General features: G+C 36.1%; 1 protein-coding gene across 6 annotated transcripts in view; it reads right to left on the bottom strand.

Annotated features, from left to right (window-relative positions):
• Nucleotides 1-18639, bottom strand: part of LOC105489209 (vav guanine nucleotide exchange factor 3) — a 398407-nt gene that overhangs the window by 86600 nt on the left and 293168 nt on the right. For all 6 annotated transcript variants that reach the window (XM_011753898.2, XM_011753897.2, XM_071069536.1 and 3 more), the window contains one exon: nt 18396-18441. In XM_011753898.2, coding sequence (XP_011752200.1) covers nt 18396-18441 — 46 coding nt within the window. The remainder of the gene's footprint in view (nt 1-18395; nt 18442-18639) is intronic.

Below are 18639 nucleotides of genomic sequence, written 5' to 3'. Positions count from 1 at the left end.
AAGAATGTAATAGGCAGACTTACATGCCACATGATTCAAGATAATTGCCTATAAAGTGGTCAGAGCTTCAAAGAAAAAAATGCCAATTTGCAAAATGAAGTGTTTGGTAGTGTTTTACCTCTGCTGAAAAATTTGATTGCCTTGCCTTTTGGTACCAGCAAATTCCCCTTTATAATTTCAGCAACTAATATCATAGTAATATTCTACTGCAGCTACTTATGGAGCCTAAATGAAACTCCTATTGTTCTAATTTGGCTCTAAGTGGTTGATATTAGAGACAAATGATTTTCACTTGAAGATTCCTCCAAAACTTATCAAAATATCACTTTATAAGATATGTCTGTGTTCTATGATGCTGTGGGTTTGAAATATTTTATTAATTGTTCTTATGATATGAAAAAAGTAACAAAGGTGGTATGGGCACACCAATACTCAAATGTAATGCTTTTCATTATTTTTGTACATTAGTCTCAAAAATAAACAATAAGTAAAATAGGACTGACTGCTGGCTCATTAACAAACCATTTTCTTTTTTTTTCTCTTTCTTAATGGTTTAATAAGCATACATTAGCTATTACATAATGTTTACTACATTTTTCACCTTGCTTTGTACAATCACTCTTTGCCCTCCCCTCCTATTTTATTTTTCTCCAACTTTTAAGTTCTAGGGTACATGTGCAGGATGTGCAGGTTTGTTACATAGGTAAACATGTGCCAAGGTGGTTTGCTGCACAGATCAAACCATCACCTAGGTATTAAGCTCAGCATCCATTACCTATGATTCCTGATGCTCTCCCTCCACAACCCCCAACAAAAGGCCCAGTGTGTGTTGTTCTCTGCCACCACCATGTATCCACATGTTCTCATTGTTCAGTTCCTACTTGTAAGTGAGAACTTGCAGTGCTTGAACAAACCATTTTCTTAATTTTCAAAGTATAAAAAGCAGCAGCATAGGTCGACTTTTCAGAGGGTAAAAAATTTTCACACCACAAACCAGTGTTCCCTTTTATAAAGCTGGGCTTCCAATTCAATTCAACATATATTTCCTGATCACCTGCTATGTTCCAGATACTACAGGTATAAATATGAAAAGATGAAACTCCAGTTATTAAGGAGCTTATGAAAGATTGTAGAAAGTAGACGTGTACCCAGATCATTAAAAAAAAATACTATCACAGTGCTGTAATGGGAGAGGGGCCCACAATGCACACCAGATATGGAGTACTATAAAGCAGACTTCTTAGAAGAGGGAATACTAGAACTAAGTTTAGATGGATGGATGATAGATAACTAGGAATTAACCAGATATAGAAGTAGAGTAAATTGAGAAGTAAAGTTATTTTGTTCAGAAACAAGAGCAGGAGCCAAGGTATAGTGGCAAGAAAGAATTCAGTACATGTGGAAAATTACCAGATCTCTGCTATTGCTGGAGGAGCAGAAATAAGTTAGGTATGAATCAGATGTTGGGGGCCTTTTATAGTTAATATACTGTAGACTGGTTCTGAGTATGGGCTGAAGAGTTTAAGTAGGAGAGGCCATGCTGTCTCTCCTTTAGGTAAATCATTCTTCTGATAGTCTGGAGGAGTCAATAAAAGAAGTCAGGATTGGAGGCAAGATGAACAGTTGGGAGACTATTACAACAGTCGACAAATTGAATAATAATTTACTAAATACCAGTGGTGTAGAAGAAGGGTTAGATTGTGGGAACATATGGCGGTTGAGAGCGGTCCATGCCAGCTGGACGACAAGGGGTGCATTGTCTGGGGGTAATTTAAAAACAATAATAAAACTGACTTTTAATCAAAGCTGGTTTGGTGTTTCTTATCACATGGGCCAGCAATTCTCAGCAATGTCAGCGATAAAATATCCTTCCCCACTAATAGGTAGACTACTCCCATGGTATCCACCCTCCTTGGCTCAGCACTGCTGAACACTTTTGTGTGAAGGGTCCTGCACTAAATCTCCCTAGGAACTGTAAAGATAAAGACCAGGTGTTTGTCTTCAAAGGAGCTATCAGTCTAGCAAGGGAGATAAGGCACATACCTCAATAATTAGAGCTCACACACACACTTTCATATGATCAGTCATACGACAAGCTCAAGGGTGGGAGCCAACTAGTTTTACATACCTGACTGCACACAGCCATCCCAGATGAGGGCAGAGCCAGTGTTTCACAGGCCAATGCTAGAATCACTCTGTCCCAACCTGATTCAGAGGGAGGAGGGATCTCTCCAAGTCAGAATTGCTGCATACCTACTAGGTCGTATTGATTATTAATATCACTAGTGGTGGTTTCTCTGATGATGGTTTATGTTAGGATTATTATACACACACACACACACACACACACACAAATAAATCACAACACGGAAAAACAATCATCCTCTATAAATTATTTAAAATAGCGACATCATGCTTAAAACCCTGTTCTCTACACAAATCTTAATGAAGACATTAAGGGAAAAGAGAGTATAAAGAACAAACAGAAGCAGTATTTATTATATTAGTTTGGGGTCATTTCCTGATATTTTGCTATGATTATATTTTCTAATCATGTTAAAATCAAAGGCACACTAATGAAAGATCTAAAACGCTATGTGGAATGAGCTTCCTTCTTTGCTTGGAATCGCAGCACCCCAAGGTTGGCAGAGACCTGAGGGACCATCTGCAGTGTCTGCTTGCCCTTTGCCCAACTGGGCCCTTCTGAGAAGCTCTTTCCCAGGCTCTCCCATCACCTCAGCTGGTCCTCTCTCATCCAGGACCCAGACAGTCATATGATAGCAACCCTGCCTTAAGCCCTCACATCAAGGTCATATTTCTCCTTTCATTTGATATTGACAATTAAGAGTGCTTGTCCTTCTTCAGTCTGACCAAGATCATTTCTCTTTAGTCTCCCTCATCTCACTTCCTCCCTCCACTGAGCATCTGGCATGATCCATAATTGTAGCCAGCCTGGCTACAAAATAAATCTTCTGACAAAGTGCACTGATTTAGTGAATGCATTCCTACAAGACTCCTAAATTAGTTAAGAACATAAAATGCTTCTGCTAGTTATGGAAACACATATACGGAAGTTTTATAAGGATGTGGTTAAAAGCTCAGTTTCAGCGTTTATTACTTACATGAATTTGGACACCTGTCACAATTCTCAGTGTAGCTTCCTCAACCGTAAAATGGGCATAATATCTCTCACAGCTTTGTTGTGAGAATTAAAAATAAAGTATGAGAAACCTCTAGTACAACAAATATCACTCTAATATTCATTCCATGGCTACTTCACCAACGTGCTGATTGACATATAAATCATACGAAGATGAATTTGCAGTCATGGAGTACAATGAAATGTGTAGACTAAGACATTAGCAAACCATGAACTTTTTCCTCATTGTAGTGAGAGAAACAGACCACAGACATGGTGCCAGGAACTATGTTTGGACAGTCTGAAGAGGAGGAAACTCACAATTCTAAAGAAATTTACTATTAAATGAAAGTAGATGTTTCAGTAGGAATTCCTAATGTCTAATATTAACTTTAGTTTATATTTTTAGGTGAAACATACAATTTTGACTCTCACGTGTTAAATGGAATTTCACTTTATTTTAGCTTCCAGCTGGCAGTATCTTATTACAGAGGCATCCCGTAACAGTTAGCTCACAAGCTACTTATCTCAACGTGTTTATTTGAATTCTCTTAAACTCCTTCGTGATGAGGGTGTGGGGTTCAGGATTTCTAAGGGAGTCAGCGCTGACTATACAGAGAAAAATCCCCAAGGGAGAAAGTCAGGAGCTTGACAAGAAGGTCAAAAAGAACACAGGAAAAAAAAAGAAAAACGAGTTAGGCTGGTGTTCTTTAAAATTGAAGACAGAAAAATTCTTGGCTGCCACTTTCATTCTATTTCACCTTACAAAAACCTCCTGCTATTCTACTCTGCTCAGTATCTTCTTTCCAAACTACTTTGAATTAAAAAATGAAGTAATCCTTACTAAGTGTCCATAGGATCTCTTCTTTATCCTTCGCTGCATAAGCAGGGACAAAAAGAGCTACCCAGTATTGTTGCTGGACACCAGCCTTGTCTGTCTCCTGTGATTTTCAGAAACCTCAAGCCTGCATTTTCACCCATGTCCTTAGAATTTCTTGTTCTTCTTTTGGCTTTTGACAATGCTTCTCATAGCAGAGGCCATGGTAATAAAGAAATGAAGGAGACAGGGCACATCTTCTAATAGAGATAAGAAAGAAAGAAACACATTTTCAAGAATGCCTGAAAATTGCACCATGGATCCATTCCTATCTCTGATACTCGGTAGCTGATGGTTGTAAATAAAGGTAGACTGGAGCCTCCTTTTCTTGCACAACAGGTTTTTTTGTTTCTCCTGTTTATGATTGTTTAAATTGGTGTTTCTGTTTTCCAGCATGAGGTTTACATTAGTTCTTTCTTTTTTTTTTTTAGATTGTCATCCCTTTCATCTATTCGTGAGGTGCTGTATTACTCATGAATTTTAAATTGGAAGGCAGAAGAAAAGAGGTAAAGAAAGAGTTGCAAAGAAAAAGCGGTGTACTTTCCAGTGAATGGTAATAAAAAACTCCTTAGAGGAGAGAGTGACACTAAAATATAATCAATACTACATACTGATCACCCAAATAATGGTACAGTTGAGAATCTGAGATACATGGCAAAATAAAGATGATTTCACAACTTGGCACTTTTCAAAATTATATTACATGATTTTGTATGCCATGGCTAGGTTCAGTTTTCTGTCTTGATTAATACATTATATCATTTGTGCCAGCGTATGTGGGTAGGGTGAGTATTTTCATCCCCATTTTACAGATTAGAAAACTGAGGCTTATTAAATTGTCCAAAGATTTGCACAGCAGGTTGGACTGAAAGTCATGTTTTCAAACTTGATGTCCATACTGCTTCCTACCAGTGAGAGTAAGAATTTCCATCACTGATGGCTCTTGGCCAGCTATCCTGTGCCAAGCACTGTGCTTGTAGTGCTTTGCCTGTGTTATGACCACACAGAGAGGAGGTAATAGAGCCAAGAATCTGGATCCAGATCTCTCTGATCCACGGGCCCAAACTCTTAACCAACGCACTCTACTTCTATACCCTACGCCTGGGCATTCTCAGTGCATGTTAAATTTACATAACATTATCACAAATTAAATAACAGCCAAATTAAAGCCTTTTCAAATGAAGATTAAATATTTTTTTTTTTTTTTGCCTTTCAGAAATGTTATTGAAAAAAATTGGCAAGAGACATGAAGTATATTTGTTCTTGTGCTTCGATGGTGATTAATGAACTCCTTTTGGGAGAGGTAAGATCTGTACTTGGCATTAATATTATAAACTTTTCTCATCCCAGTAGCTTCTCTTTAGGTGGGGAAAGCAGTTACATAAGGCAGCGATTAATGAGATGCCACAAATGTTGACTAAGTCCCAAATAGGGATTTTTTTTCCTCCCTCAAATCTGAGTGCTTCACCCAAATTAATTTTAAGTCACACTACAAATATGAGTAAAGTGCCGACTCGAGTTGAAAATACATCATATGCTCAACCTGAGTCCATATGCTTTTTCCCCAATTTCTTCCTGTTTTGCTAGAAAAAAAAAAAAAAATCCTTGAACAGTCTGAGATTCCAAGAAGGTGTTGCCATTTTGTTTTCTGAAAATCACTGGCCAGATTCTGTTCTTGGATACTGCTTGAATTTAAATGAAAGATGCACAAAGTATTTAAATCTGAGATCCCCAAAGCCTGGCATTTCAGTTTTTTGAAATGGCAAAGTTTCTTCCTCTGGGAGTGAAAAGCTGTAATGTTAGCCCTACAATGGTAGGTGGAGGTAGAGAAATACATGTACACTTTCATGTTTTGTTTATCTTCTCATGTTCATGTCCTCTAGACAAACTGAAAGAGTAATTCGTACTCCCAAGAAGGAAAGCTCTGTCCTGAACTGAAGACAACACACAATTTTGTTGGGGCATTTAATATAATAGGTAGCTACGATCACAACTGTTAACATCAGGACATCCAGAAGCATGTTCTGTGAACAGATCATAAGGGGCAACATGACAGGCAGGAATCCAAAGTCATTATTCTACCTGCTTACGACCGAATTCTCCAAGAAAGTCTATTTATTAAACACCTAATATTTCCATGATGACATATAAGACTTTCCAAATTGGAACTTGAAAGTGTAGAATCTCCACACTTTTTGAAATGAGAACATATCTACTGCATACTCCAAATAAAGTACAAGTTGAAATTTTCATACTGTGATGAAAAATTACTAAAACTAAAGCTCTTTTAAAATAATAGTTCTAGTCTCACTCCCAGGAACAGCAGAATAAATTAAGATGAGGAAGATTTGTAAAATTAAGGGAGACATATATGTACAAAAGGAAATAAGAACAATGGGAGGAGCTACTCTGAACTCAAAAGGCAGAGCTACAGAATATTTTTCTTCCTACTTCTAAAAATCCTTGGGGAAGTTAGGCTTACTTTGTCATATTTTACCAAAAAAAAAAAAAACCTGATTATTTCAATATTAAGTACTTATATTTGTTTAAAGTGTAATTTCCTATCTATACAGAACATGTATTGTGACATGCTTTGCATAAGATCAATGGGAGGAGCTATTCTGAACTCAAAAGGCAGAGCCACAGAATATTTTCCTTCCTACTTCTAAAAATCCTTGGGGAAGTTAGGCTTAGTTTGTCATATTTTACAAAAAAAAAAAAAAACTGATTATTTCAATATTAAGTACTTACATTTGTTTAAAATGTAATTTCCTAGCTATACAGAACATGTATTGTGACATGCTTTGCACAAGATAACTTATAATTTTAGCAAGCCATGTGTATAATAAAGTACAAAACAAAAAGTACACAATATAATTGTGGTTGTTATGCAACAACAAAAGAGATAAATTTAGACTGGGTGCAGTGGCTCACACCTGTAATCTCAGCACACTGCAAAGCCAAGGCGGGAGGATAACATGAGGCCAAAAGTTTGAGACCAGCTTGGTCAACATGGTGAAACACTGTCTCTACTAAGAATGCAAAAACATGGTGGCACACGCCTGCAATCCCAGCTACTTGGGTGGCTTAGGTACGAGAATTGGTTGAACCTGGGAGGCAGAGGTTGCAGGGAGCCAAGATCGCGCCACTGCACTCCAGCCTGGGCAACAGAGCAAGACTCTGTCTCAAAAAAAAAAGATAAAAGATAAATTTAAATTCCGTAAAATCTTGTAATATAAATCCTGAAAAACATTTTCGTGTACATTTGGAATTATTCACAGAATTAAAAGCTATTCCTTACACAAAAATAAGTTAAATAAGTAAAATAAGTTATTACTTAAAAATAAGTTAAACAGCCAGATGCTACAAAAATTAAACAATAAAATTAGAAGTAGGTACTTAATAGAAGTCAGAGGAGGGAAAACTTTCTAAGCATAAAAGCAGTAAAAGAGACCATAAACAAAATGTCTGTAACTTTGACCCCTGGTAAATTTAAAACTTTATATAGAAACAAATAAGTCAGAAAAAAATATAAAAATATTTTCAATAAATGTAAGACTGATATCTCTCTCACACACACATATACTCTTACAAGTAATTTAGAAAAGCACCAAATCTTGAATAGAAAGAAGGGGGAAGCATAATAGATAATTCACAGAAAAAAACACAAATAGCCAAAAATATTAAAATAATCTATCTCACTAAAAATCAAGGAAGTTCATGTTATGGTATCAACTACTATGATATGATAGTAAGATACTATTATTTGCCTATCTAATGACTTATAGTGAAAAGAACAATACAAGGTTGGTGGGCATAAGACATATTTTCATACCCAAATAATATGTGGGGATATAATTCAATGTAATATTTCTAAAAGGTTAACTTGGCAACATCTACATCCAAAATCTAGGAGTTCATATGCTTTGACCCAGATATTGTACCTCTATGACACCATTGTTAAATAATAATCGGCCATATGGAAAAGTATGTTCATGCACAGACGTTCCTCAAAGCATTTATAAAAATAAAAATTAGAAAGACTAATGTTCAACAATAAATTATACTAAAACTCACTTCCTTTTTTCTGAACAATATTTAGTGATTCAAGATTCAAGTATGGCTAGGATGATCTTTTCAACCAGTCCTAGCTGCCCATGTCGCTCCTCTGGATAAAACCTTCCAAAGGCTCAATCTGTTCTTCAGAATAAAGTCCAATTCCTTGATGTGCATCAACCAAGATCCTGCCTTGGTTTTCCTTCCATTCTCTTCGTGAATGGCTCTCCCGCTCCAACCCTAACCATCCTGTGCCTTCTCCAACTCAGGGCCTTCCTTGGAGTTGTTCCCTCTGCCTGCAACCCTCTTCTCTCCATTCAGATGCTGTTGATCCCTGCTCATATCCTGGATTCCAGGTTAGACATCATTTCCTGATGCCCACATATGTAAAGTCTATGCCTCTTTCAAGCATACCCTCTGTATCTCCCTGATCTCAAATCTTCACCATTACCTTTGCTCCAGGACATAGGGAGCTGTGTGAGGGAAAACGCATCTTGTTCATTCTTGTACACTTAACACAAAGTCAGTATACTTGTCAAACAGTTGAAAGAATAAATGAATCAACAAATATGCTCAATTAAACAAAATTAAGTGATAAAAGGAGAATATCAAATTGGAAACACAGGCATTTAATAAACAGGTGGCTGCACATAAAAAAGAAACATATGAGGAAAAAAGTGTATAACAAAAGTATAAAGGGTGATTAGCTGAGTGAGAGGATTATAGGTAATTTGTCCAGAGAACTTTTCCTATACTTCCTTATACTTTCCGAATATTTTACAATAAACTTTTAAAAATGCAAAACTCTAGCAAAGAAGCTCAAGTGTTATATTTTAAAAAGTGTATGCTGCCTCATTTTTAAATAATACCTGGAGGACAAATATCTATTGTATTTCTGTCACCACTGCAGTTATCCAAAAGTCAACACTGCAAAATAATCTGAAGGTAGTTTTTCAGAACTGCATGATATTTAAAAATTATACATTGATTTAAATAGTTAACTCCTTAAGACAGCTTTTAAAAAATTCAACTGCGTTCAAGTTTAATATTTAGACTGCCAGAAATTATTCTTTCCATTTCCAAACTGTTAAGCAGAGTGCGTTCTGCTGGGTGTCATCCACATGGCGTGTTTCAGTGCCAGTGTCTACAGTTGTTTGTTTCAGAACCTCTAATTAGCTGCCTTATCTTCTGGTAGGGATTCTTCTGGTGCTAAGTTTTAATCGCCCAAATTAATTGAAATACTGTAGCAATTTCAGATTAACATTTTCAAAATTAACAATGCATAAAATAAAATCACCCATAAATCTGCTTGGTAACAGCAGTCACTAATGAACTCTGAAAATCAGACCAGATCCCACTGCTAATTTGCACAGAACTGTAGCTAGACCACAGGAAATAAGCTTTTCTCTCTCCAAAGCTTGACATAAATAAAATATACAGAAGGTGTCTAGAAGGATAAGGTCTCTAAAGCCAAATATGCTGCAATTAAGTTTGGCACCCACAGAGTGCTGTGTGACCTTGGTTGAAGTACTTAACCTCTCAGAACTTTGGTTCCCTCTGCTGAAAAACCCCAATGATCCTGGCCTCCTGGTATTAACATACTTAATCCCTTCCCTGAATGTGGGTAGCTAAAAAAATACGGCAAAGGTGATGGGATGTCACTTATGTGATTATATTATACAACATTTTAATGTTCACCTTGCAAGGAAACCCTATCACCTTCTTGGTGTACATATTCTGATGAAGCAAGCATCCATGGTGATTAGGTCCATGTAGTAAAGAACTGAGGACAGCTTCTGGCCAAGTGTTCTAGGTCATAACGCCCTCAGTTCAACAGTCCAAAAGGAATGGAATCCTGCCAAAAGCAGTATAAGTGAGTTTGGAAGTGAACCTGTCCCCAGTTGAGCCTTCAGATGAGATCCAGCCCTGGCTGACATCTTAAGTGAAGTACTGTAAGAAACACTGAAGCACAGAACCCAACTAAGACATGCCTCGATTCCTGATTCACAGAAACTGAGATAACACATGTGTGTTGTTTTAAGCTGCTAAATTCATGGTAAATTGTTACATAGAAATAGAAAATACAGGTATCTATATGTATCAATAACCACCACTATCATCATAATTTTCAGAGCACTTAGTATGTGCTAAACTTGGTTGATACTTTATTATCTCATTAAATCTTCATAATAATACTAGGAGATGGCTGCTACTATTACTTCCATTTTAGAGATGATAAGCAGGTTTATTTGCCTAAGATTACATAACTAGTTAGTACAGGGGCAGGACACAAATCCAGATCTGTGCCACTGCAGAACCCTCGTTCTATACTACCACGCAGGGCTGCCGCTGGAGATTAAAAGTGCTGTTATGCATGAATATGTTTTATGTTTAATACAGATAAAATTTAAAAAGATCTTTCCTTCTCTTTCTTTCCTCATTACTCCTTTATTGCTGTGAAGCAGGTTGTGACTTAAATTTAATGCCTTAAGAGCTGTATTATCTGGCTCTCCCACATTCTTACCCTGACCTTTCCTTTAAGGATGGCACCTTTCTTCAATTCTGTCCCCACAAAACATGCTGTTATTAGGTTCTGCTTCCTCAGTTCTCTAATCAGATAAACCAATCTATACTAACACGTGAGTAGACAACAGTAGAAAAAAAGATGATCACTGTCTAAAAACAGTGAGGTACCATGACAGGGCTAAAAGAAGATCAAATACGTGGCAAGAAAATTATTGTTTTATTTTATCACTGCAAACTAAAAGCTTCCAGTTGGAATAAACCTTTGTTCGGAATCTCCAGTTCTTATTTTAGGTTCACTTCTCCAGATCAACCATTTTAGATACCAGAGAACTATCAGAGGATCCTACACATGGAAAAAGGACAAGGTAGGAGAGGTGGAAAACCTAGCCACAGTATGCCCAAGGATGAAAACTGTCTGAAACTTGTTGCACACAATAATAGATGTACATTATAATCTGAGAAAACCCAGCTTCTTTTTCCTCTCTCCTATTCATTTGTAAACAGAATTACAGAAAACAAATTCCATGTGGACAAGCTAGTTCAGTCCCACTTCCCATCTCAGAAGTGAGCACAGAAGCCAGGATGGCCAATCAACAGAGCACCCTGGCTGCAGTGATTGCTTCAGAGAAGAGCACATGGTCTAGGCCAGGCCAGTTAAAGCCCTCCTTGGGATTCTGCTGGATTTACTGAGAGAAAAGGTGTTTTATTTTCTCTGAATTAACCAGCTGTGGGGACAATGTACACGAAAGTTGCTAACCGACAACTTTGCCTCCACATGAGAAAAACCTCTGTGAGATGCATGTTGACAAGAAGCCAACAGAGGAGAAAGGAGAACTGAGACACAAAAAGAAAATTGAACACTAATGATATCAGCTGGAGTCCCTGGATCCATCTCTGCCTGAAGTCAAAATGCTTTGGAATTCCCAGTTACCTAAGTCAGGAAACTCTCAATTTTTTTTTTTTTTTCCTAAGCTAGTTTGAAATGGGTTTTTGTCACTTGGTAATCAAAAGCATATTGGTTGGTATATAATTGAACAGATCCAAACCTAGGAACAGACTGATAACTTCATTCAAACATATGTAGTTCTAGTAAATTTACTTTTACTGAAGTCTGTTTTAGATATTTTGTTTCCTTGTCCTGTGTCCTTCAGTTTGCAAAAAATTCTCCCTCATCTGCCTTCACAGTCAACCAGATCATTCATAACCTATATGACACACTTTGGTAGTTCATCACGTACTATACAATATTACTTTGACATGTTATGTTTGTATGTCTTAACTCCCCAGCAAAATTCCAAGTTCCTCAAAGGCAGAGGAACTTCCACATATTTCTAATACCTATACAGAAGAAAATGAATGAGTCTCAAAAGAAAAATGATCCATAAAAGCAATTATAAGAACCTAAGTTTTTATTTTCATTGAAATTAAAAATTTAGAAATCAACTTGATTTGAATAAACTGAAAGATAACTAATTGCCAGTATGAATCATTTTTACAGAAATTGCACAAAGAGCACTCCAGGGTTCTAATTAATTGGATAATAATCTTGCTATTTGTACACAGAACTGTAGTATAAATAAGATCATAAATTAGATTAAGAATTACTTTATCAATGTCCTCTCCTGAAACCAATTGGATATCATTTGCATCAAATATTATTATAGAAAGTCAATATGTTTTGACCCAGTTGGTTCCTTTCATTTAAGTTACTTCAGACCTAAGTGCTGAAACAAAATTATCTGCCTTTCAGAGGTTGCTGGCCCATAAGAAATTACTGAATTTTCTTTATCTACTTTGCATTACATGGCACATATCCTCCCTTTCCTGAAATGGAATGGTATTCAACCAGCATAACCATACCTATGGCAAAGGAAGTCCACTCCATATCTGATGTTGTAAGTAGGGAACAGTTTATTGTGATAAATGTTCAAAGTAACTCACTAGGTTCATTACTTCTTTTTCAGGATTTTCTTCTGATACACACTTTTCAGATACACACTTTATCTTCTAAAACATAACTACTACAATAATACAAATTGTTAAAAGTGCATAAATGGCCCAGAGTAGGTTCTAAATATAATTCAAACATTCTATTATTTCAGTAGTCATATTACTGATGTGTATTTTCCATCTAAAAGCACCCCCACGCACATCTCCAGATATTCACCTCACCTTTGTTCTGATTCTGAAGGTGCCTGACCAGTATAAAAGTCGGGCTTGGCAAGGCATGCACAGACCTGCCAGACAACAGCAGTAGTGATCCTTTGTGAACTCAGAATGAGCCGTGAAGGGGAGAAATAAACCCTCCTCCAACCAAGAAAGATGTGAGCAAGGGGCTGCGGTGCTCATTTCAGAAATCTGTTATCGCGGTAAAGCGAATCAGAAAGGTATCCTGAAAATAACTACAAGAAGATCAACTGTCCTAGTGCAAACTAGTCTTATTGTCCATGGTTTAATAGAAGCTTGAAAAGAAGTCAGCTGTTTTAAAAACCAGAGCATGCTCCTCAGCATTTGTTCACAGCTTGGATTTCTCATTTCTCTGCAATGAATCTTAATCACTGGGTTTACTGTCCCAGTTTTTTCAAGTTCATTTCTTTCAATGTGAAATATATTTTTACACATTTACAATGATGCTCCCAATATTTAGATTAGGATTTATATTTGATGAGAAATTAGTTTTGGAGGTGACAGAAAAGACAGAAGCAGGTTTGACTGATTAATATGGAAATATTCTAATCTATAGAAACTTTGTTATTTATTATAGACAAAAGCTCATGTACTAAAACCTTCAGGCATATGCATTTGTCTCCCGCATAAAAAAGAAAAGAGATGAAATGTATTTTTAGATAAGTGCATTTAAAAACACTGTGCTGCTATTTTTCTCAATGTTTTCTATTTGGAAACAAAAATATAAAATTTCTCTATTGAGCATATTGATATTACATTTAAAAGCAAATCTAAAAGAAAGCAACAATTCTGTTTACACTTGGAATACATTTCACAATCCTTTGAAATTAAAACACTAAAAACTATGGTATTAAATTGTAATTCAATACAGTAAACCAGTATACAAAATTTTATTTATATAAAGGAAAACATTCATATGTAACCCAGCTTAAAAGCAATTTGAGACATTTATCTTTCCCAATTTGTTTTGCTTTCTTGTATGTATTGTGTAATCCTAGATCTTTTTATATGTTTATCAAACTACTCAAACTATTTTAAGACACTGCTATACAGTAATAAATATGCATAAAAATAGTATATAACATTAAAAAAATTTACATGTACATTTATAGACATGCATTTATGCAATCAGAACTTTGTGTCTGTATCTATTCCTTTCCTAGGAAGAATATAAATTCTTCCGTGGAAAGGGGCCATCTTTTATAACTAATGACAATCCTGTCCTTAATGTCATATTAAGAAATGAAATTGGTAATGAAAGAAAGATTTCTTAGATTCCTTTCTTCACACAAGAACAAATAAGAATGGCGTTATATGTTAATCCTATCCACCTGAAAGAGGAAGTGACCATCTTTGAACATGTCTCTGCTACGAAACAGTAAGACGTCTCCTTGGTGAATAAGAAAAGAGTTTTTCTAAGCCACATGCATCTCTTTGTAATCAAGAGTTTAACAATGAGCATCTGAAAAACAAGAGTTGTCAGAAAGGACTCTTATCAATTTGACCATTATCTATTCATTTATTACTCAAGGTTATCACAAAGCACAAGAGTAACTTAAGATCAGAAAGGGTGTAAGCTATTTAAACATTTCCCATCTACTCCACATAATCTTTAGGCAGCACAACACAGAATGATGGCCTGAAATGTTTAAAAGCTAGTGACTTCAGGCTTAAATGCAGGATGCTATGAGTTCCACAAATATAAGACAATTTTGCAATAACCTAAAAACATGGAGCCAGTGAAAACAATACATGCCCTGGTATACAGATTTGCCACATGCAAACTGAAATTAATCTAGTGTCTCCTGCACTGAGACAAAAGGAAGTTTTTAAAGCTCAGAATTAAAATTTAATTAGTAACTTTGACCTTGACTGCCACTTTAGGTGAAAAATATTACATCAGTGCTCAGATTTTCTTGAGATTTATGATCTCATGTTCTTGAAAAAGGCCTAGCACCTCTGTGTTCCTGAAATAATTGATATGTCTGTTACAAGTGTTATTTTCCTGATACCAACATCTGTCTTAGGAAGAATAGTACAAACTGATGAAAATTCCCTGCTATATTTAAGAAATTCAAAAGAGCTACCAGAATTTGCATCTAATACATTACTATATTTATAAAAGTCAAGATTATAAATTGATACATTTATTAGCACACAATAGAAGACACGAAAATATAAGGAGCAAAGCCAATTGAAATATTGTCAATAAAGATTAATCACAATTATTAATAAGGAGGGAATGATTTAAATGTGCTAACGAGCTACAATGCAAACCTATAGTTCACCTCTTTCTTGGATTTGAATAAACCCCACAATATATGTTTTCAATATTGGGAGTTTTTCTTTGTTTCTTTATTGCAATAGCAAACAGTAATAATTTCACCAAAAAAAACTCTCAACTATCACAATTGACTATGTTTATTAGTAAACATAAGCAAAAGATCATGAACGCCATTAGATTAACGGGGAATAACAACAAATCTGAAAATGACTGTGTATGTAGTTTTTTGTTTCAACAGAAATTCATCATAAAATTCAGGGTCTGTTTAATATTTTTCTCCTTCACATGACAAAATGTCCAATATTAAAGAACATGCTCTAATATAAACTAGTTAATATAGGAATTGCTATACTTAGCATTTACTATATACTGGGCACCTTTGAAAGTACTTTACATGCTCTTCTGTTTCTTGAGATAAGGTCTTGCTCTGTCACTCAGGCTGGAATGTAGCGGTGCCATCACAGCTCACCAGAGTCCCAAGCTCCTGGCTTCAAGTGATCCTCCCACTTGGCCTCCCAAAGTGCTAGGATTACAGGAATGAGCCACCATGCCTGGCCTACATATATTAGCTCACGTAATGCTCACAACAACGTTGTAAGGTAGGTTCTCTTATTAATTTCCTTTTACAAATGAGGAAACTATGGCACAGAGAGAGGAGGCAAACTGCCGAAGTTCAAACAGCAAGGAAACAGATAAGGACTGTCCCAAGCCCAGGCAACATGGCTCAGAGCCATGCTTCCTACCACTAGACTATGCCGTGTTTCATTAGTGCATCAGCAGGAGTAATTTAAAAAGAAAGAATGCCAATGCATACATAAAAAACTGTATCATCACTTATTCATGTAGCATTTATTAAGCACCTACTACCCATTAGACTATGCATTAAGTTCCTTTCCAATGCAAAAGGGCTATGGAGAATATATATAATATACCTTTGAACACGGCTCTGAAATTTGGACCTGGTGAGGTGGTTACACCTGGCCTCCTAAACCCTTTAATTAGTTGCTTTTATAAGCCACTTTAAGTGAGGCCCTACAAAGTCATGTATTGGCACTTGGAGATGTTAAGTAAATTAACTATAGGATAAAAAAAATCAAATGAACTTCCATGGTAGAAATACTAACAGCAAATAATGCATCGTGGAAGCAGTTTGTCTATGCAGACTCAACTTTACTGATCTCTTGTTTAAACATTTTGTCTGAAAATCTCTAAACATAGCCACATGAGGATCAAGGCACGCTGGTCATCAAGCAAGGGTTAACTTTGAACAAAGAAGCTTTGCAACTAACCAGCAGAAAGAGGCAAAGATGCAAAAGTCAAGCAACTTTAAATACATAAGTCAAGCCTAAATCAAAATACAGCTGTGGGAAGAAATAGCCTTACTATATCAGCAGCTTCAACAGGCAAGATCATCAAGTGTTTGCTTTATTTCCAAAAATATGGAAAAAGGAAAAATACACTCACATACATTTATTATACTTAATGGAAAACTATTACCTATAATCTTTTTTTTTTTGAGATGGAGTCTCGCTCTGTCACCCAGGCTGGAGTGTAGTGGCAGGATCTCAGCTCACCACAAGCCCTACCTCCTGGGTTCTCGCCATTCTCCTGCCTCAGCCTCCCATATAGCTGGAACTACAGATGTCTGCCACCATGCCTGGCTAATTTTTTTATTTTTTTTTTAGTAGAGACGGGGTTTCCGTGTTAGCCAGAATGGTCTTGATCTCCTGACTTCGTGATCCACCCGCCTCAGCCTCCCAAAGTGCTGGGATTACAGGTGTGAACCACTGTGTCCGGCCACCTATGTTCTTACAAACATAACATACAACAGCATTTCTCCTGTAAGTTTATTCTTCATGAAGTTCTAAAGTCTTTGGACAAATAGAAAAACAAAACAACAACAACAACAACAAAAAACTGTACCTATGCAAAGCCATCACCTTTAGGATAAAGGAGTATAAATTTGTTTTATTGTTGTTCTACTTTGCCATATTTATAATCTGTGAATTTACTAATCTAAATAATGTAAAGGATTCTAGAAAATTTTGGCTATAAATTGTTGAGTCAAATATGTTCCTATTGACACACTACAAATATAAAAATGCATTTCCCTGAGGGGTAAAGAAAAAATACATTTAAAAACTAAAATTTATAAAGGTTAAGTAATTTTTCTGAAATAGCAATACTATAATTCACACAAAATAAGACAAAAATATTATGTTCACAGTCATATATCCCTACTAAATATAATAGAGAAAGTCACTTCGAAATATTGCAGGGAGTCCTCTGCAAAGGATATTGTCTTGGGAAAGTCAGAACTATTAAAAAGTAAACCAGAACCCCTGTTTTTTTTTTAATGGCTTCAAATATGTTCTGTAGTTAAAAGATTTAAATTAGTCTCAGGACACAAGTGAGGCAATTTCTAGCCAGAGGCAACAAAGCTCCTATAAATCTTAAACAGCTCATAAATTGGCAAGGCTACCATGGGTGTGGTTTCAGTTATAAACTATAATGCTTTGAAAACTAAACTTTACAACTAGCTGAATACCACTTATGATGGGAAAACAAAATGAAACACATAGTCCAGGTTATTTTCCAGCAAAGCTACTCTATTTTTCATGTTCCCCTTGGTGTATTATCAAGTTTGTGTATTTGGAATCCTTTAACTGTGAATACCTTTTACTCACAACAAAAGGATCACATACATAAAAAGTCTTTGGTAATTAAACTGTGGAAGGAAGGCATTGCATAATGGATGAAAAATAATTATGCTAACATAATGACAGGGCAAATCTCACAATGCTAAATAGAAAACAACTGAACGTTTTCTGCAGACAAATAATTGGTCTTGAGAGGAAACTTGTCACAAAGTCCCCCTAAAAATGCTGCTATTATAAAATAGTATAGATATAGAATAAAAAAATTTTCTCCAATGGGGGTGGGTACCAGTTGCCTGGTTTATCCTCTCCCTGACTTACTAAGAAAACAGTGATTTTTAAGTGCCAGCTAGATGGTTGGTTTTCGTACTGGATTTACAAAGGAACACAGGGAGGGTGCTGGATATGTGAGCATTAACCAGGCACCCTGAGGCTGCTCAGTAAGCAAATAACCAGCTCAACTGCTGACTGTGGAAAGAGTGCAAGGCTGGTGGTTGCTGGTAGTTACTCATCCTGTGAATGATTTACACGTTAGACCGTGACCTCCTGGTCACCAAATTATGAGGAACAAAGGCCAACAATATGCCTGACTTTCCACAGCAATTCCCATATACTTTCATAAGCACTTAGCTGAAACCATGATTATGGGAGGTTTAATCAGAAACACACCTGGATCCACCTGCTTGGGAGTTCTTCGCAGTCCATTGGTCCGTTTCTGTGCAGAAAAGTAAAACAAAGCAAAACAAATTATGTGTTGGTAATTTTGCACTATTAAATTATATTGCTATTGGCACTTTGGAAAGCAAATGAATGTTGCACATTTTCCAATTAAAAGCATGACTAAATTTGATTAGAGTATGATTTTAAAGTTTTTTTTTTACAATTTAACCTTTTTGTTTTTCTAGTAAGTCTT

The sequence above is a fragment of the Macaca nemestrina genome, chromosome 1 (genome assembly GCF_043159975.1).
Source record: "Macaca nemestrina isolate mMacNem1 chromosome 1, mMacNem.hap1, whole genome shotgun sequence".
Classification (NCBI taxonomy): Eukaryota; Metazoa; Chordata; class Mammalia; order Primates; family Cercopithecidae; genus Macaca; species Macaca nemestrina.
Note: the sequence above shows the minus strand (reverse complement) of the source record. Positions and strands in the feature narration are given on the sequence as shown.